The following is a 21439-nucleotide window of genomic DNA, read 5'->3' as shown; positions in this document are numbered from 1 at the left end:
CTGGGTCTGAAAAGTGAAGCCAGCAGGACCTGCAACCTTTCTAATGAACAGCGGGGGTGTCTGAGATCAGCCTACTTGACCTTATATTCTCCCTTAACTTATGTCCTCAGTAATCACTTTACAGATGAGTTTATTGTCTCAATTACTAGTTTCAAATCCTAATGTAATCCTGATGTTCATTTCAGTCATTATGATGCTAATTATGGTCAAAAAGTACATGCTTATGCTTATGGTGTGGCTATCTTGTGATTGGCATGTTGATGCCATCTGAGTGTGTAGGGTTCCTTGGTTTCTCAGGGCCCTTTCACATAGGTTGAGCTAGGCTGGGCAAACACCCCAAAATTGATGTTGAGCAGGCTGCTGTGTTCTGCCTGTACTACTTATACGCGTGCCTCCATGTCATTCTGCATTTCCATTGGTTTTGTGAATGTGCGTCACATCGCGTGAGTGTTCGCCGGCCAACGCGCTTGCTCAACGCAGCAGGAAACCATTATTGTGCAGCACAAGCCGTCAGAGCGCAGTGCATGCCGTTTTCTGTGTGAAAGGGCCCTCAGTCAGATCCACTCATCACCCCTGCGTCCAGTTTCTGTACGCCAAGATGGTGACTAACAAATAGCTCAGTCTGAAGATTCACAATGAGAATTTCACCAGTGACTTCGTGATGATGACATCCACGTTTATGTCGTTTATGCACCCAAAGCACCCAAATCATGAACCAAAATTAAAACTGGTTTGATTCCTTGGATCAACCTGAAATCAGAATGTTATGTGACCCCTTATTTGATTAAGAATATTTAGGTCACAAATTTGTTCTAGCACTGCACATTTATACACCTTTAATAATTCTTGTGTCTGATATCTGGACATCCCGAGACCACCCATTTTAGCTTAACACTACATCCTCAGTGGTGAAATGATGCAACTGTTTTAGGATGGGGTTCCATGTCATACACCAATTATTGGTGTCAGTACATGCTGAGACATGACCTAACCTTCTTCTTCATTTGGCTATAACAGACAAACAAATTTGAAAATCTAAAATCCACATCAGCGTTTGCGAGTCTCTGTGGCCTGTTAAAATTTATAATCCTTTGTCTGTTACTTTTTTTTTTTAAATTACAGACTTAAAATAAAAACCAGCAGCAGGATCACACACAAGCATCATGATATGATGGTCTTTAAATGATAATATTGGATTATGGCACAATTGTGATGTGGTGTCTTTTCTTTTTCCTCTTTTATTAGTGTTTTAATGCATGTTACAGTACATTACACCATCATCAGCTGTCAGTATGCATTAGTGTTCAGTATGGATGGATCATAAGACAATGGCCCCCCCGGGCACTGACAGACTCAGCCCACGGAGGAACAAAAAGCAATGCAGATGGGATTTGTGGTTGTTGTGTGGCTCCAACTGTGCATCCTGTCGATGATCTTTATGGTCATTTTTGGAAAACTTTTTGTCTCTCTGTCATTATTGCATATTTTTACTGCCATTTTGTCTTTTTGTGGTAAATCTGCCTGCTTTCTGTATTTCATTTGTGGGTTGTTTTTTTTGATTGTTTGTTTTTTTGTCACGTTCTGTGAAATAAATTTCATTCAATTTCTGCCTCCTTGAGCCCAGGGCCTGTGCCAGGTAAAAATGCAGCTGAGTAATGTGTCAGTCTAGTGGGTTAGACAGGCCTATTTATCATGCTTTACATCTGCATCCTTGTCCATGTAGTTACTGTAATAATGAAGCTGTTCACAAATTGTGAACAGACACATACTGTAGACACTACATATTGTAGTTGTGTAAATGTATACCACAGTGCATTTAAGTCCAAGTGTCAGTGGGAGCAGGTCTTGGCTGAGTAATAGTGTTACTAATCTGGATCTAGAGGGGGAGTTGAACATGAGGACACACAGCTGCAGCCCAGCCTTGTCTTTGCTGAGATCAGGCCTCGGCCACCTTGGCTGCTCTATATGTGTGTGTGTGTGTGTGTGTGTGTGTGTGTGTGTGTGTGTGTTGTGTGTGTGTGTGTGTGTGTGTGTGTGTGCGTGCGTGTGCGCGTGTGCGCGTGCGTGTGTGTGTGTCACCTTCCGGCTGCCTGCTCCGTGCCTTCAGACAGTTGGGCTGCCTCGCATGCTTTTTGGGAAAAACAGGAACAATTGGTGTGAGATGTCAGACGGGTTGGATCAGTTTGAGGGATAGATTCATCCAAAGTGATTATCATGGGTTGTAATTTTTCACAGGATTGCACAATAGTACAGCCAGTACTTACATAACAATTAGTGATATAATTGTGTACAGGGCTGTGGCTTTTTTAATTTCTCATTGTTTAATGGGTCAAGAAGAATAGAATAAAATAGAAGAACAGGTAGAAGCAACTGCAGCGTTATCTGTTCATACTAGTTTTGGTGATACAGGACATCCCCTCCAGCTAAATTTCCAGCATTTTCTCCAAGTTTTTTTTGGCTGCTTTGGATCCTATCACATTATTATAAACAGACACGGTTTTGGAAAAGCTTTTGTGAACAGCACAAATCAAAAGCCTCTGAGCCTTTCCTTCATTTGGCTGTGGGTAATCTTTTAGATAAGTTTACAATTAAACAGTTGTCGCTGGAATGTTTTGCCATTGCACTGATGTCTCTTTGGAACTGTAAATCTGTTGCACCTCCTGTCTGCTGGATTTATAGACCACAATCAGCCTCGGATTAAATGTTGGTCAAAACCAAAAAGCTCCAGCTGCGCACAGAGGAGAGATGTGCCCATGCTGGAATTCAATTATTAGCGCCATTGCTTCATGAATCTGTCTGCAGCTGAAAGGAGAACCAGCCGTTGGGACAGAACCCTGAACCAAAGCTTGGGGCTGATCTGCATAGAGAGTATTATTCTTAGGAAAATGAGCTCCGCAGCTTTCAGAGGTCTCTTACGGGCACTTTGTTTCTGTGTTTTATGCAGTGTTTAAAGGATTAAACTGTGAGTGTGGAGTTGCCCTGAGCACTTGGACAGCTCAACTCAGTCTGCGGCTTCCCCGTTCAAATCTCGCTGGGACGAGAAATGTTATTCCCAGGCGAACAGGAAAAGGCTCCAGTAAAAAATGCATGGCCAGACCTCAGTGAATTCCTGATGAAGGAAAGAATGCGGCAAAGGAAGCCACGTTCTTGTTCTCCTTAGACTGTTTCCAGTGCTCTCTTTTGGCTCGGTCAGCTCCTCATTCACTTGCACATCTATGGCAGAGTCATAACCATAAAAATCCCTGGGGAGCGAGGTGAGCAGTGGAAAAATGCTTAATTTCACTGACAGCAAGCCCAACACATGCACTGGTAATTTAGCCCTTGTTAGGAACTTTAATTTGCTCGGTGAAGACAATGGCAGTGTGTGTCTGGCTGTTGAACATAGTCTAGTTTATTTTAATTCACAAATTATTTTTTATTTTATCGAGGAAGTGATCCTGACAGCAATCATGTACACTGCTGTTGTGTTTTGCAGCAAAGCAATGTCACCAAATTAATATTGCATGTAACTGCAGGCATCAGCAGCTGCAGATAAGAACAGAGATCTGACAGGCCCACGAATCTGTTTGTCAGACCAGCAGCTGGTCCATTAGAGCACTGAGGAAGAAGAAACAAAATAACAGAAATATAGAAGAAACATGCAAGAAAATAGTAAAGAATGCAACAGTTTTTCAGTGTGCGTGTGGAGGGGGGGTGCAATGCCAAGTGATATGTGCATCTACTGGTGCCTAAATCTCTACATGCAGCAGGTACTTTCAGTTGCTCCCTTATTTCACCACAGCAAATGGATCTGCATATTTGATTTTACGCCAGATACCCCCCGCCTGACGCATCCCATTCATTTATCCTGGCTTGGAACCAGCACTAGGAGTACACTAGCTGGTGACCCCCAAGGATAGGTCTGTGTTTTCTCCTGGAATCTAACCAGGGCTCTTCCACATGTGAGATAAATGTAATTCCTCATTGCAGATGTAAATACAGCAATTATCTGTGTTCAAAACCAGCTTTTACCTAAAATTTATGTAGATAATTGCTCTTGATAAGGAATATCCATGCTTTTTAAAAATGATTTATACTTCAGACATTCTGGCATCTGATTTAATGAAGAGCTGTTCTTAAACCAGATAGACATTATCATAAACTTGGTAAAGAATTTAAAACTCGGTCCTGACTGTTATTTACAAGCACATGGATGGTTTTATTTCTAAATGGTGCTTCTGTTGTGTTTTGTGGTCTGGGGTAAATACACACACACACACACACACACACACACACACACACACACACACACACACACACACACACACACACACACACACACACAGACATTGCCTGGATTCCTCTCCACATTTAAAACACCACACTGCAGTCGTTATCAAGGCTTCTTCATTTCCCAGCAACCGCTGTTGTTCTCGTGGGCGGGCCCTTTGTGAGATCTCATTCCAGAACGCTGCAGAACATTCCATTCAAGACTCAGGTACCCCTCCACCACCACCAACTACGCCTCCACCACCAACACCACCCACCCTCAGGCTTGATTCAGTGAATGTAATCGTCCACAACATGATGCAAGAGAAGAGAGTGAAAGGATGATCACATTACTGTTTACACTTTTAAAATACATCCTACTTTGTGATTCGTGTAAACCTCTTCTTGTCTCTCCAATAAAAACTTTATAATCTTCTCTGGACCATGTTTGTTTAAACTGTATCACAACACAGTGCAAATGCTGAAATGAGAGTGCACAGTGAGGTCCACAGTTTGTTGGACAAAGACAGTTTTTGTAGTTTTGTCTCTGTACACCACCACAGGGGATTTCATATGAAATCATTAATATGTGACTGAAGTGCAGACTTTCAGCTTTAATAAAAGTGTTGCACTAGTGTTTATTGGTGATGTGGCTGCTGATAAAAGTAGCAGGATGCATTGTGAAGTGTACTCTGCTCAGATTCAGATAAATGCTACAGCACTGATCAGACTGCATTACACAGTGCAAATGGATAATGAGCTAAGGCCATACTGCAAAAGCAAGCCACGAGTTTCTCAAGGCAAAAAAATTAGATATTCTTTAATAGCCAAGTCAGTCACCTGATCTCAACCCAACAGAGCAGCTTTTCAGTTACAGAAGACAAAACTGAAGGCAGACAGACCCACAAACAAGCAGCAACTGAAGGTGTTCAGAGGCAAAACTACAAAAATGGTCTTTGTCCAGCAAATTATGGGCCTAACTGTACATAACCTATTCTACAGTAACAACACACACTTGCGTTTTCAAAACCTAAAATGAGCAACCTACTTGGCACCAGTTAGCACTGTTAGCAACTAAAAAGCTAAAGAAGTAGCTATATACTGTAAATTCGATGCTGATGTTGCTCTACTTTTGGAAGCACTAATTAGTTACTGCTGAGACTTTCCCAATGCAAAGCTGACAAGGTGCTTATGTTAGGGTTTTAGCCTGTTTCCATAGCCCCTAACATTAAAAAAAAAAAAAAAAAAATCAATTAATGCAGCCTATCCCAGCTGGTTTTAGTCAAATCTAGATTTGTGTGCCTGGTGAAAAGTTTAGTAAATTATGGAGTTTCCCAGAAACTCAAACCCAGTTTTCAGTGCAGGTAGGCTGGGAGCTGACAGACTATCACACTCACATACTTAAAGGGTCGAGTGAGGACATGCAGGTGGAGAACGAGCATATTTTTTGCAGCAAACTCATCAGTGAAACTCTCCTGCGCCTGTGCCTACACGAGAGATTCACACAGCTGAGTGTCAGTGGGAATGTTCACCCCAAGCCTGTAAATATTTGAGTCTGTTTACTGAGTCTTTTACACCAGATTTGTTGTCCACTCGAATAGCTTGAATGTTTTTTGTCTCCGTCACCTCCACAGGAACAGTTTTAGGAAGTGTGATCCATCTTTTGTGGTCAGATGCTTTGCAGTTGCCTGCACTGTGTTCCTATCACAGACTCTTTTGATGATCTCTGGATATCCAGACCATACTGGTGTGACGAAAGCTCCGCACTTGGTCGGCCCACTTGAGACACATGTTTGCATTTTGCACAACATATCCACGCCTGTCTTTTCTCCAGATACTTTCACTGTTGTTGACAACTGGAGCGACAATTCCGCATTAAGTCTGGTTTCACCAAATATCTCCCAAGATTTCCAACATTCCTTTGTCCTTCTGGTATAAATTACCCAAATATTCAACACTTTGGTGCCTGTCACTCTTGAGTTCTATCAAATATTCTGGCACTGTTCATTTTATTTGGAGGTTGCTAAGCTGAAAAAAATAAAATTTATTTGCTTGTTTTTAGGCTCAGGGGTTGTTCGGGGTTCTGATAAACACAGCAAAATAAAAACAAAAGTGAAATCAGTCACAGACGTTATAAAGCGGTTCATTTTTCTTAACATAGCACGTTTGTGTTTTCTGGTAAAAGCTGAGATTTTAACTAATGCAGCAACAAACTGGAAGATGATTTAATAGTAATTAGTGGATTTATTTTGCCCTGTGGAGTCATCATATTTGTTCTAACCATTACTTGTAACTTGATTAAACAAACAGATGCCCTTCTCCTTTCCTTAAATCCAGGCCAAAGGCTGTTAAAGGAGATCAGAGGTTGGGAGCATACTGTTTGGGATGACTTCCATACTCCCTTCTACAATCTCTGCCCAGACTGGTTAGAGATATGAGGAGACCCATTTTCTTCATCTCTCCTGATAGATTTTATCGAAGTCAGTTTGCATTCCTTACTTCTGTTTTTACTAACTGTGTTTTCCCCCCTTTTTTTCCCTTTCTTCTTACAGCTCATCCAGCCAAAACTGAAATGACATCATGCCGAGGGGAACTCAGGCTGAATGCATACCCACAAGGCCCTGCAGGAGAACCAGGGACCAATGGCAGGAGGGGTATCTGCTCAACAGGAGGATGAGGTAGCTATCAAAGAGGAAAATCTTACATCTAAAAAGGTCATTGGTGAAGCTTTTGGTCAAGTGGCAAGCACAAGGACTGAAATATGGAAAATATCTGCTCTGTTTTGACCTGATGATGAGGAGAGACAGATGGGATGAAAAGGGAAGAAGTGAAGAAGCAATAAATATATCTGTATGGAAAAAAAGGGGGGTGGGGGACATAAAACACTGAGGAACAGACTGGAGGGGAGAAATGGGACACTCTTTGTTTTCACAGCCCTGCTCTTTAAAAGAGCTGCTCTGTAATAAAGACTCCAGTTTGTGTGCTTACAAAGTGACAGGAGGGCCCAGCTGAGAGCAGGTCAAGAGCACCAGGATTGTTATGAACAGTTCAATCTACTGTTTTAAGGCTCGGGTAGTTTGTTTGAATTTGAAGCCAATTATCAGATTAAAGAGTGCAGAGAAAACCCTGTGATCCTGCTAATAAATCCCTCATCTTGCTTAGAGAAACTGTCGTGGGGCCCCCACAGCATGTCAGTTGAACGGTCACACAAGTCTTGATCTCTCGGCCCACCATGCTGGCTCAATAATAGGAAAAGAGGCTGCATACTGGTTTATTTATTTCAGTCCAAAGTGCAGATGAGAAGACATATATTAAGGATTAACTCTGTTTGCACAGTATGGAGCTATTACAGGTTTTGACATGTGTTCAGTGCCACGGCACCACTCTCAAGAAAATTTAAGGTATGCCTGTTCACTGCTGTACTGAGCATGAACTCTTCAAGCTGAATAAGCTCAACCCAAACAGCCGGCAGTAATAAGATATATTAGATAATCCTATTCAAAAACAGAATTGTAAGTGAAAAGTGACACAGAGGCTTTCATTTTCAGTGTCCTGTATTTGTTTTCCTCTCTTCCCCCTTCAGGCAGTGACAGACTAAGCACTGACTTCCTTTAAAAGTGGTCAGGTGTAAAAGGAAGGGGGGGGGGGGGGTCAGGCCCCTTGTTTTCTTAAATGAATCATCTTGGAAAGTGTGTGTGTGGATCAGAGTAAGTGGGGGAGGTAGTGCGGGGAGTTAAGCAAAAAGGTCACTGACCTTCAGGAGCTGACTGTTAAAGACACAGACATGAAGGTGAGGAAAAATACACCAGGAAACTATGTTAAACGTTTGAGTTATGTGTTCAGTGGATTTCCACAGCTAGTCAACAAAATGTTTTTTTATTTATACTTTTCCTAAAATGAACCTTTACTGGATACTCAGTAAAGCTGCCCTCTCCTCCAGTCTGTCGATTCTGCTCTGAATGGGAAAAGCGCTCTCTTCATGTAAAAAGGACTTCGTCTATACATCTGAAATGTGTACATGTCTTATTTAAGGCACAAACTGAAACCGCCATGTTTTAGACCATAAATGCAACTGACCAATCAGAAAACAGTAAAGTTTTTATAAGGAGTTATGCTCTAGCAGAGTAGTTTCTAACTCTCTGAAGTTTTTGACCTGTTACATCTTTTAATGAATCTTTGCTTACTGTAGACCACTTATCACAAGTAGAGTCATTTCTTCTTCCCTGACTCTTTAATTTGAGCTGTTTTTAGAGGCCTAAATAAGTGAAAGTGCACATTATTAAAAGAGAGAGAAAAATGTAAATATTTAAATGTTATTGGCAGCACAGTGGTGCACTATTACTTCACAACATGAAGGTCCTGGGCTCAGATCCACTGGCTGTCTAGGGCCTTTCTATGTGGAGTTTGTATGTTCTCCCAGTGTCTGTGTGGGTACTCCAGCTTGCTCCCACAGTCCAAAGACATTTAGGTTCATTTGTGATTCTAAACTGGCTGTAGGTGTGAATGGTTTTCTGTCTCTCTGTGTTGACCCATGTGATAGACAGGCAACCTGTCCAGGATGTGCCCATCCTATCACAGCTGAGCTAGTCAATTCAGTTTTATTTATAAAGCATGAATGCAACTCAAGTAAATTTTCAATTCAATTCATATATATATATATATAGTGCTAAATCACAACAAACAGTCGCCTCAAGGCACTTTATATTGTAAGGTCAAGATGACCCCCTATGAGCAAGCACTTGGCAACAGTGAGAAGGAAAAAATCCCTTTTAATAGGAAGAAACCTCTGGCAGAACCAGGCTCAGGGAGCTCAGGGAGGGGCAGTCATCTCCCGCAACCGGTTGGGGCTGAGAGGTGAGGGCAAAAGACACGGTGTGGAAGAGAGCCAGAGATTAATAATAACTAGCAATTAAATGCAGAGTGGGCTATAAACAGTAAAAAGAGGTGACTGAAAAGAAACACTCAGTGCAACATAGGGACCCCCCCAGCAGCCTAGGCCTATAGCAGCATAACTAAGGGATGGTTCAGGGTCACCTGATCCAGCCCTAACTATAAGTTTTATTAAGAAAGAAAGTTTTAAGCCTAAGCCTAAAAATAGAGAGGGTGTCTGTCTCCCGAATCCAAATTGGTAACCGGTTCCACAGAAGAGGAGCCCTCTTCAGTGTCCTAGGAACCACAAGCAAGCCAGCAGTCTGAGAGTGAAGTGCTCTACTGGGTATGGTATGGTACTATGAGGTCTTTAGGATAAGATGGGGCCTGATTATTCAAGACCTTGTATGTGAGAAGAAAAATTTTAAATTCTGTTCTGGATTTAACAGTACCATAACTTCAATTTTATCTAAATTTAGAAGCCAGAAATTAGAGGTCATCCAGGCCTGGATGTCTTTAAAGGTCTTTAAGACAGAATTCACAACCAGAGTCACCTCAAGGCACTTTATATTATATATAAAGAACCAACAAAATTAGAGAGAAAACAACAATATGGCAATCCCCTATAAGTTGCATTTGGCAACAGTGGTAAGGAAGAACTCTCTTTAAACAGGAAGAAATGTCTGGCAAAACCAGGCTCAGGCAGGATCGGACAAATCTGCCGCAATCAGTTGAGGTTGAGGGGAAAGAGAATCAAATAAAGGAGAGCACAGAGGGACAAGGGCAAAACAGACACTGAGAGAGAGATAAATAAACACATGCAGTAGTTTCCCAAATTCAAAATGGGAGCTGGTTCCACAGGAGAGGAGTCTGATAGCTGAAGGTTCTGCTTCCCATTCTACTTTTTGGGAACTCAAGGAACCGCAAGTAAGCCTGCTGTATATCTGCTCTACTGGGATAATAAGATACTATGTGTATGTGTGTATGTGAGGAGAAGGATTTTAATAAGGGAGAAAAATGACAAGCTCCAGCCTCCCGAGGTTAAGAGGATGGATGGATGGATGGATGGATGGATCTTTCCATCTTACAGTATGTATGCGTTGCTGGTCAAATTGCTCTTACAACAGGTCTGTGAAGAACCCATTACTTAGACAAAGCGTTTCCACTGATGGTTCCACCTGGTGTCCATGTTTGAATGAGCACAATCTGTGACGTGGAGTTCGAGGTCTCCAGTGCAGTGGGAAAAAAAAATATGTCTTCAAACAAAGGCAGCAGTGTGTTGGTGTCATGTGGTCAATTCTCAGTCCAGGAATTTTCTTCCATGTGGAGCTGACGTGTTTCCCCCAAATACCAAAAACATGAAAATCAGGCACTTTTACAGTCTAAAATATGCAATCTAGTCTAAAAACCTGCTTATTCACACTCCCCAGGCCCCAAAGCATACTGGCAGCTTGGTTTCTAGGCTGTACCCTATGTGACCTTTGACCAGAATTGGCAGGTATAGCTTAAAGAACTGAATTAATGCTGGCAAGTATAACATGGCTTTGGAAATGAAAGATATATTACCACCATCTGTTTTTTGAACAGCTTCTTCCTTTAACTGAATGTAGCGGCTGTTCCTTTTTCTAAAGACTGAACTACAGGCGAACTTTGAAACATGTGTTTAACAATAAACTGCTAATCGACTGCATTACCAACAGGAGACAGGTGGGACACTGGGAGGCTTTTTATACACATGGATTTATGCAGGATAACAAACTGAGTAAAATGTACCAGAAGGTTTCAGTCATATGTAAGAAATTTGGATGCAGCTGAACAAATACAGGCTTAAAATCATTTTTTGTTTTTTATGGCATTATTTCTGTGTGCTGCTTTTTTATACTGTTATATTTAGCTACTAAAACGGAAAATGTTATATACTACATTATAATATTAATTTTGCTTTGCTAACAGCTTTTTTAAAATTAAAGAAATATTTGTCCTCAAAATTTAACCTGCCTTCTTCTCATTTGTTTCTCTATTTCCAAATTAGACACTGTATCTCATCACTGTTTCCAAATTTACCAGCTCTCCCTGCTGATCCACCATGGGTTGACTTCCTGGCACTTGGGCCTAGCCAGAAATCACCCTTCTCTTATAATATGGAAAACCTATGGCAATGGAGTCTGATTCATTTGGTAAAATCAGAACTGCTTGGGAACGTGACTTAGGTGTTGAACTGTCTGAGGCATGGTGGGATAAGGTGATTCTCAGCATACGTTCAGGTACACCATGTGCCATTTTGCAGCTTGTGCAGTTTAAAGTAATAAATAGAATCCATGTTTCAAAATCTGGTTTATCTAAAATCTTCCCTTCAGTTTTAGACCAATGTGACAGATGTCAGTGTTCACCCTGCAACTTAAGTCATGTTTTTCTTCTGCCGAAATTTGCGCAAATTCTGGAGCAATTTCTTTTCTGTACTCTCAGGGGCTTTTGGAATCCAGATCCAAAGTGATCCACTAATTGCCATTTTTGGAGTTCCAGTGACAACGCTGAACCTATCTCCCCAGCAAAATGAGATTTTGGCTTTCTGTTCTCTTCTCGCTAGATGCTGTATCTTACTTTCCTGGAAATGCCCTATTCCCCCATCTACATTACAATGGCTTAACACTGTAAGAACATATCTGAAGATAGAAAAAATTGTATTTAACAGTGAAGGGCAGTAAAGAAAAATTCACTCATAAGTGGACACCCCTTGTGGAGTACCTTAAATCTCTACCCTAAAAGGATAGGTAAAATACCTTTTTTCCTTTAAGCCCCCCCCCCCCCCCCCCCTTTTTTTTTTTCTTTCTCTTTTTCCTTTTTTTTTCTTCTTTTTTGTTTTTTTTTGGGGGGGGGGGTTGTTCTTATGTTTGTATGGTGTTTTATATGTTTAAAAAAGAAGCGTATGCATATAATGTGAACAGATTTATATAATCTCTTGATAAACAAATAAAAAAAAATTAAAGAAATATTTGTATATTATGGGAGGTAAAATTAATCACTTTCCTGCTGAGAATAAGACTAGTGCAGTGACACTTCTTTCATGTTGCCTTAGCTTAGCATGAAGAATAGAAACTGCTAGTCATACATAGATACATACATACAAGAGCTCTAAAGTTCACTGGCAATGGTAATTTTTTTTATATAGTGCATTTCATTATACTCAAACTCAATGTGTTTAAGTACCTGTGGAACTTCTGACCTGCTGTAAAAATATGAATTATGATCATTATTATAATTTTGCTTTTGCTTTTGTAGAGATTTTGTGGAGAGTTGCAGACATAACCATAGATGGATTTTGTCACTTGTGGTTAAATCCAGGCTGTTCAGGTTTCTCACATGAAGACATGAACATTGCTCAAAAGTTGTCCACTGTAGTGGATGTGATGCAACCTAATGACTTGACTTTTGACACTAGTCACACATTGTTTGCATACAAATTATTGCTGTTTTTCCACAGTGCTTATATTCTGCTGCATGTATGTAAGTTACATAATTTTTGTTAGTTTATTTGTCTAATCATCCATGTAAACATCTGGCATGCAGTGTGTGTCGTGACGGTTCACAGTATAAATTTAGAACAATTTTCTGATGGCATTCATAAGATTTGACAGTATTTTACAGTACTTGCCTGTACTTTGCATGGAAGTCACCAACTCATCTGCAAACACTTGCCAACTACTCTCCAAGCAGTAAAAAAAAACTGTGAAAAGTGCAATGCAAAATGGAAACAGTGACCATTCACCTTTGAAATAAAAGTTGTGCTTCAGTGCAGTCATCAAATTTCAGTGACTTCCATGCAAACTATGGGCTACAACGGCAATCTGCTAGTGCCCAAAGTAATCACCGGGAAGTTTTCAGTGCAGCACTATATATCGCTTCACAACCAGTTCCATTTTGCAACTGCCAGCAATCTCCAGAAACTACTTGCCAACCAGTTGGGGAATACACATTTTTCCCAAGCAACCTGTGGTTACCAGGGGATCACTGACCAGTCTCTAGGCCTGCGTGAATGGGGCTTCAGCAATAAATTTCATGGCAACTGCCAGTAACCTCCAGCAACCATTCGCTAGCCAGTTGGGGAATACATTTTTCCAACTCTACCGGTTTCTCGGCCTGTGTGACCAAGGCACTATTCACTTGACAGCATCACATGTCTAAAATGGCAGTAACATTAACGTCATATGGTTAACAGTCACATGACTGACTAGCAATTTCCTCTTTATTTCAGTCTCTGTACTAAGCTAAGCTAACTAGTTGGTGCCTGAAGGTTAATACTTTGCAGAGGAGTGTTAATCTTCTCATCTTACCGCTGGCAGAAAAGCAAACAGTATTTCACTAAATGTTTCTTGTAACATGTGTGCCTACTGCCCTGTATTTGAGCTGAACCTTTTGTGAGGAACATTGAAAAGAACAGGACGGAAAGAGAGAAATTCCAGAGGGAAACATAAGCCAACTGCTCAGCGCCAAACACACACACACACACACACACACACACACACACACACACACACACACACACACACACACACACACACACACACACACACACACACACACAAAATCTTTTGTGCACGCTTCCTGTAGCACAGAGACAGACAGTGATACCATCTTGCTTACAGAAGTCACATCGACACCTCTCTGGCCTTTTGCGTGCTATCTTTCTTACTATCCGCAATGATTTACCTTCATATCTCAAAGGGAATATACCTTACACTCAGTCTGTCAGCACCACAGTTCTCACTGTGCTGTCTAATTACAGGGGTGAGGAGCAGGTTGGGTAGGTGTTTCTTCTCAGGTGGCATTTGCTCTGAGGACAACAACAGCAGCATTGCACTGACAGCCAGATTTCTCCAGGTGGGAGATTCTTTGGCTTCCCTGAAAGCACTGGCTCTGTGACTGGGAGCTCTGTTTTCTGTTCTTCTAAAAGTGTCATTGCATGGCTTCCCAAATTCCACAGGTTGACAGATTTGAAAGACTTCTGGAAATCAAGGTCAGAGAATGTGGTGAAAGCTGCAGTTAACATGTCCCAACAGTCATCTGCCTGCCAGCTAAAGTGTCTGAGTGTGCTGAAGTTGGTCTTCATTTTTAGCTCTTGCCCACATGAGAAACTGGAGTTCAGTGATACCAGAAACAAGATTTTTCTTGCCATGGTGTAGCTGTGGGCTACAAAAGTGCATGCCAGGCGCCTGTTATGATATGAAAATTAACACTTACAGTCTATTACTGAGTCAGTAAAGGAGAAACAGTAATCAGGAATGGTGATTCATAGGAATGAATGTTAAGTTTTCATGTCACAACAGAGCTAAACTATAAAATTATTATAATGGGTAGAGTCTTGTGGAAAGAAACAGAAAGAGTATTTTCCATTCCCTCCAAACCTATGTATATACAGTATATGGCCTATGAAACTTATTTGATTTCCTTGTGAAAATGAACCTTTTTGCATATTTCTCATGCAACAAACAGAATGTTTACATACTGAATACTTAAGTCTTATTTGTATAAGAAATATGAAAAAGGAGGTTGCCTTCATGGGCAAATCATATACAGTTGTATTCAGGAGTTTACACCCACTCATCATGGGCATGAATGCCATGGTAATTTTGGGCTTTTAATTATTTATTTGAACTGTTTCTTTTATATTCAAATATATACATAAGCGCCCTTATATCTTTTAGTAAATGGTGCTGAAGGTTCTATGATGTCTTTTAAAGAGGCCAAGGCTTATTAACCTCTCATTGGTGATCATGATTGACTACAACTGGTAGTTTCTCTTTGTCAGCATAAAAAGGATTTGTTTGACAGCACTCATTGATTGATAATATTCAGGACAATGGGAAAGTCCAAGGAAATCAGTGAAGATCTAAGACAGAATTTTAGATTTACACAAGTTGAGAAGGTCTCTGAGCCATTTCTAAACAACTACAGATTCCAAGATCATCAGTTCAAACAACTGTACATAAGTACAAGTTATTCGGCTGTGTCACCAAATTGCCTTACTCTGGAAGAACCTAATTGTCACCCTCAGATGAGGGGAAATTGGTTAGGATGTTCAGGAACAACCCAGGAACCAACTGGAAACTGCTGGAATACCAGCATCACTGTCCACAATGAAGCAAATTTTACATCGGCATGGGCTGAGAGGTTGCTGACCAAGAAAGACCCCTGCTCCAAAATCAACACCTTCACGCTCGACTGAAATTTGCAGCTGCCCACATGGGCAAGCCAAATGCCTTCTGGAGAAAGGTTTGATGGTCAGATAAGACAAAGACTGAGCTATTTGGCCACAATGACAAGAGGTGTGTTTGGAGGAGTAATGGTGAGGCTTTCAAACCCAAGAACACTGACCCAATTGTCACACATGGTGGTGGTAGCATCATGCTCTGGGGCTGTTTTGCTGTCAGTGATACTGGTACTTTGCACAAAGTGGAGAGAATAATGAAGAAGGAGGACTACCTCCAAATTCTTCAACTTCACCTCAAATTAACAGCTAGATGGTTGAAACTTGGACACAATTGGGTGTTCCAACAGGAAAATGATCCCAAACACACATCTAAATGGGGTTTGGAATGGATAAAGCAGGCTAACATTAAGCTTCTGGAATGGGCTTTTCAAAGCCTCGACCTCAACTCTATTGAAAATTTGTGGACTACACTTAAAAATCGGGTCCGTGCCAGGAAACCAATTTAAATGAACTCTACCAATTCTGCCAAGACGAGTGGTCAAATATACAGCCAGAATTATGACAGAAGCTTGTTGATGGCTATCAAAAAGCGTCTGGTTGAGGTGCAACTTACTAAGGGACATTTAATCAAATATTAATGGGGGTGATTGTATATATATTTGAGCCTTTATGTATACCTTTGGCCCTGTGTGGATTAGAGAAAATTCAAAATAAATTCAAACTTGTGCATCCAGTTCTTGTTTTTTAAAGTCATCAAAGATGTATGTGGTACGATCATTCCACCCTGGAAAAAGAACAGTTCAAAGAAATCATTAAAAACTCAAATTACTGTGACATTTGTGCCCATGATGACTAGATATAAACTTCTGACCACATCTGTAAGTTTTGGGAGATTTCCAATACATACTGTTAAAAAAAAATTTTTATATTTATTTTTCATATGTGTTAATTTTAACAGCATGACAGTTTAATGCCTCAAAATGTACAATAGCATCATGCCTTATCATGAAAATAATAAAAACCCTTCTTTTCTTGCAGCCTTGACGTTATGTCAAAGTATTATAAAACCCCATGAGTAAACTTAAAAGAAGCACTCAAGCTATAAAAGTGACATGTTTAGCATTTAAAAATATTTGCTCATCTTCCCTGTCTTTTTTAGATTATAAATCATTTGAATACTTAAAATGTTTCAGGAGAGTTTGCTGTCAAAGGGAGAGCAATATCTGACTGGTTCAGCCATAAAGACAAAGTCCACATTCAGAGGTGGAGGTGGTGACATGAATGGAGATTTGTCCAGTTCCAGAAAAACAAGACTATGATTTCAACAGCTCGGGTCTTAAGAGCTTGAGGTCAGTTCACACGTTTCTGTGAGTGGTGCCTGATGACCACATTTGTAGGCTCTTGTGCACTAAGTTGCAATAATGCCTTGTATACACTGGGTAACAGAACAACTAATTAATTACATTTTTATATTTAATCACTTTTAACACATTTTCTTGCTTTAAATTCAGAGGTTTCAGGCTGCCTGATAATTATTCAGTAAAAAAAACAAAAAACTTTAAGTTGACCGATCTTTATCATGTAAAACTGTATATATGGATGTTTTGATGTATTTTTTTTAAGGAGAAAAACTTTATAATGTGTTTATAAATAAAAAAACAAAAACAAAAACAACAAATTTAGGGGCATGAGGTTACAAAGAATCCAGTTTGGCTTGTTTTGAATATTTTCTAACTGGCAAAAAAATTGCAGTCATGTTGATCAATAACAGAATAAATTTTAAGTTTTTCTCGGTTTCAAACGTGTAATCAAGCGTGCATTAATAAGTACCTATAAGTTATTAATAAATTCAGCACCATTCCGCAGTTTAATTTGGGTTTATGATCAAATACCTGTGAAACGCAGATAGGCGGGTAATTGTGGGGCACTAGGACCGTGAGGCCGGCTGCTGTATGACGAGAAAACACTTGTTTTCAGGCTCGAGGTTCTATTTGTGGCTCTCGGGCTGAGCTGAGCAGGTTACACAGCACGTCTCGAGACTCGCTGCACACCTGGAGCGTCATTTACGCGCGCTGTGAAAGAGCCAGCGAGATTTACCTGCCGGAGGTGGGAGAAAACACCTACCTGGCAGCGCAGAGGTGGAGGAGAACCTGGGGAAATGATCCCGAACGACTCGTCTGATGGGGAGGAAAACTTGACTGGGATGTAAACGCGGACTATCGATTTCTAATCAGGAGGTATTAACGCGTTACTTTGTGAGGCTTTGCTGGGAACTGCTGTCTCTACTGGGATACATAAAGTGTTACAATTGAGAATGTAACTGTGTTACATTTGAATGTAACTGTGTTACATTCACAGGTCTTTTTATTAAGGTAGAAATATTTACAATCTGCATGTGGAAGAATTATTTTGGGCGTGAGCATCTTGCTGAGTGAAGTGGTTGAAAAATAGAAGTTTTTTTTTAAGCAAACTTTGAGCTATAGTCCATCTGACTGCTGCATATGTGCGCACCAGACTAGACTGAGTCTTCTTAGGGGTTTTCAGATACCTCCCTGGGGTGATTGCGGATATATAAACTATTGTAAATTACTTGTTTATATGACATCACTTTCATGAATGATATCAAACCATTTTGAGTCACAAAGTAGAAGCTACAGTCTCAATGAGATTAAAAATCTCCTTTTTAAGAGAGACCTGGCCAAGAGAGCAGCCTAAATTGCGCCAAATATGACATAACAGTTCTATAAATATATTTTAACTGTCAAAAGGGACCGGATTGATTATAACGTAGAACACAGAGTAGGTACAATAACACAGGTCATTTCTTTACCTTATGTATATCTCCTTTGTAAATCCTGTGTACTACAGTCTGTTCACCAAAATAAACAAAAACAAAAAAAAAAATTATCATAAAAAAACAAATGTAAACAACAGGAATCACTTCCTGTAAGGGGCAGACTGTTTTTTCCCCTTTTTATATGCAATACAATAACTGTTTGCACTTCTTCCTTCTCCACAAAGATGCAATATGATCTCAGGTTACTGTGGCAGCCACAAAGCCAACACCTTTCCCACCATTTTCCTCCTGGTTTATGTGTTTTTTCCTGAAATTTTATTTTTTGATCTCTAAAACATTCAGCATTGACACAGGCTGTGAAAATACGGTTATTTCATTTGTTTTATATCCCTAAAACACAGATTACATGTCTTTCCAGGGCTTGTTAAGGAAGCTGACCAGCTTGTTACCACTTCAGATGTCTTCTCACAGCTGCCATGGAAGGACATTTGAACTTTCCTAGTTTACAGGAGCCCTTTGTTGCAGCTCTGCCTCCTTTGCAGTGCTTTATGGGGCAGCTCATAGGTGTGCGGACAGGCCCCACCCTATCTTTTGTTAGGAGTAATGCTCTGTTCTGCTGTCCTGCCTGGACTTGTAGCCTTTTCACTTTTTACACACACCTGCTCTTTTCGTGCTATGAGTGCCTGGGGATCCACAGTCTTTAAAGGGGATCAAGTGTCTCCTTATCCCTGCTAATCTGCCCTGAAAGCCCAAAAGCCTCCTGTATGCTGTGAAGTAGTTAATGTTTAATGGAAAATACCTCCTTACCTCTGAGTACCTTCTCCTTCTTTAACAAATACTCGATTGGAGAGTTGTCAGAGCTTTTTTCTGACTGTGGCACTGACTTTTCTTTGTAATTTGTCATATATTAAACTGCTTCTTTGCTTCCATCGAGCTGAAACGCTATTTTCCTGGTAATCTATATTGGAGGAACAAGAAGTTCATTGTTGCTTCTCCACACCACATGAAGTTCAGGCCTGGGTTGCAACATGAAACTTTCTAAGCTGACCTCACTTGTGGTGTGATTTACAACCAGCAATCATCTGAAAAAGCACGCAGATTTATGAAGGATTAGAGTTTGTGTACTTCTGAAGCATCTTGTTTGGGAATGTTTTCCACATTTGTTTTTCCTGGCAAATGTGTAGGAATCCATGCAAACTCACAGATGCTGGTAACCCATTTTTCCTGTATGTCTGATTATTTTCTGTGTCCTTTCAGTGTTTTCATCTCCGCGATGATGCCGACTGAGAGCTCCCTCCTAACTCACCTGCTCCTTCAGCTCCCCCTCACCTTCTCACTCCTCCACGCTCCTCCGGCCCACGTCCCCGCGCTGGTCCCTCACACTCCGACGCCTCTCACCCGCTCCCATTTCAGCGCTCACACTCAGCTGGATTTCACCACTCACTGCAACTCAAGCTGCTTCCACAGAGGAGAGCAGGAGGAGAAGAAGGAGCAGCTCACGGAGAAACTGGCATTTGAGACGCTGTACGCTGACGGCTCGCGCACTCTGACCATGGTAGATGTGGAGGATGATGGAGAGTTTGGAGGAGCTCACCCTACACCCCACAGAGGTCCGGGAGCAAAGCCCAGGCACAAGCGTGTGAGACGGCAGATCTATGGAGCAGATGGCCGTTTTAACATCCAAGGTGACAACTTCCTGTTGGATTACCCTTTCTCCACAGCTGTGCGGATCTCCACTGGCTGCACCGGTGTTCTCGTGTCTCAGCAGCACGTCCTCACAGCTGCACACTGTGTACACAATGGGAAGGATTATGTCAATGGGGCGCGAAGGCTCAGGGTGGGCTTTCTGATCCCTCCATCCATCAATGGCACAAAAACACACTTCACTTCTACCAAGAAGCCTCTGGTCCACTGGGTGCGGGTGAAACGCACCCGTGTGCCAAAGGGTTGGATCCAGGGTCCCCAGGAGGTCAGCATGGAGTTTGATTATGCCCTGCTGGAGCTGCGTTGGCCTCACCGCCGTCCCTTCATGCGCCTCTCTGTGGCTCCCTCTTCTGATGATCTGGCAGGGCATCGCATCCACTTCTCTGGTTTTGACAGCGACAGGCCTGGGCAGCTTGTGTACCGGTTTTGTCCTGTTGAAGAAGAGTCCAACGACCTGATATATCAGCACTGCGATGCTCGACCTGGAGCCAGCGGCTCTGGAGTGTATGGCCGAGTGTGGGACAACAATTTAGAACGCTGGGAAAGGAAGGTTATCGGCATCTTCTCTGGACACCAGTGGCTGGAGATAGACGGTGAAAACCGGGATTACAACGTGGCCGTGCGCATCACTCCTTTGAAGTTCGCTCAGATCTGTTACTGGGTTCACGGAAACCGGCTAGACTGTGTCCAGGACTGAGAAACACCAAAGGCTGGGGGGGTGAAAACATAACATGAAAAATACAAGAAAACTCAGAATGACTCCAAAATCACACACACACACACACAGGGTGAAATGTCTGAAATAAAAGAGCAAAGCAGGCTTTTGGATCCATTTCCACACACAGTTATTTCTCTCCTGTCTTTAATTTGCTCCCTGTAACCTCTGGGCCTATTAAATAAATCAGCCTGTGAGATCATCACCGCAGCATCTTTTAATATGTTTTCACTCGCAGTCAAATTAATAAGTCAGTGTTTCCACAGCATTAACATAAGCCACTTTTAACAAGAGGGGGAAAAAACACTGTAACTCTTGTGTGTGTCAGTAGCTGCAGATTATTTTCCTACTGTGGATGACTGTAATCCACTGAAGCTGTATTTCCATCTTTCCTGCTCTGGCTTTGGGGACCTGATTTTGCTATTTTTAGAGCACAGACAGTTTGTTGTCCTTAGAGTGGACTCGTAACAGAGAGTTTTGACTTTATTTTATTTTTTAAGAAATGCTTGGTATATTTTAATAAACAGATATTTATAACGGTGTGTCTCTATAGTCTTTACTCTGGTTCAGGAGTGGTGTTGTGCTGCCCTCTCGTGGTCATAACAACTGCTGCAGCTGTGGATGGAATCTGCAAGAACGAAAAGGGGGCGCTCCTCAACTACTCAGTCAGAGGTGGATGATCAAACCTGTCTTGCAGGGGTCTCCAAACTTGCGGCCCCCGGGCCGCATCCGGCCCCGCCCACTTCCGGTCCGCGAATTGATGTCAAAAATAACATACAGTTTGGCCCTGTTACTTTTTTTGACATTTCGCTTAACCGTCTTCTAAATTGGAGGATGATTTTGACATCAATTCGCGGACCGGAAGTGGGCGGGGAGTTTGGAGACCCCTGTGCTAGAG

General features: G+C 41.4%; 1 protein-coding gene across 1 annotated transcript; it reads left to right on the top strand.

Annotated features, from left to right (window-relative positions):
• The first annotated feature begins 17327 nt into the window (after nucleotides 1-17327).
• On the top strand, nucleotides 17328-21069 carry prss23 (serine protease 23). The gene is made up of 2 exons (XM_030739441.1): nucleotides 17328-17562; nucleotides 19380-21069. The coding sequence occupies exon 2, from the start codon at nucleotides 19396-19398 to the stop codon at nucleotides 20521-20523; it is 1128 nt and encodes a 375-aa protein (XP_030595301.1). The 5' UTR covers nucleotides 17328-17562; nucleotides 19380-19395; the 3' UTR covers nucleotides 20524-21069.
• Nucleotides 21070-21439: the final 370 nt, after the last annotated feature.

The sequence above is a fragment of the Archocentrus centrarchus genome, chromosome 10 (genome assembly GCF_007364275.1).
Source record: "Archocentrus centrarchus isolate MPI-CPG fArcCen1 chromosome 10, fArcCen1, whole genome shotgun sequence".
NCBI classification, from domain to species: domain Eukaryota; kingdom Metazoa; phylum Chordata; class Actinopteri; order Cichliformes; family Cichlidae; genus Archocentrus; species Archocentrus centrarchus.
This window is presented reverse-complemented; position numbering and strand designations above follow the sequence as displayed.

What these genes read in the sequence shown, in the direction of transcription:
- prss23 (XM_030739441.1), top strand. Translation starts at nt 19,396, where the DNA reads ATGATGCCGACTGAGAGCTCCCTCCTAACTCACCTGCTCCTTCAGCTC.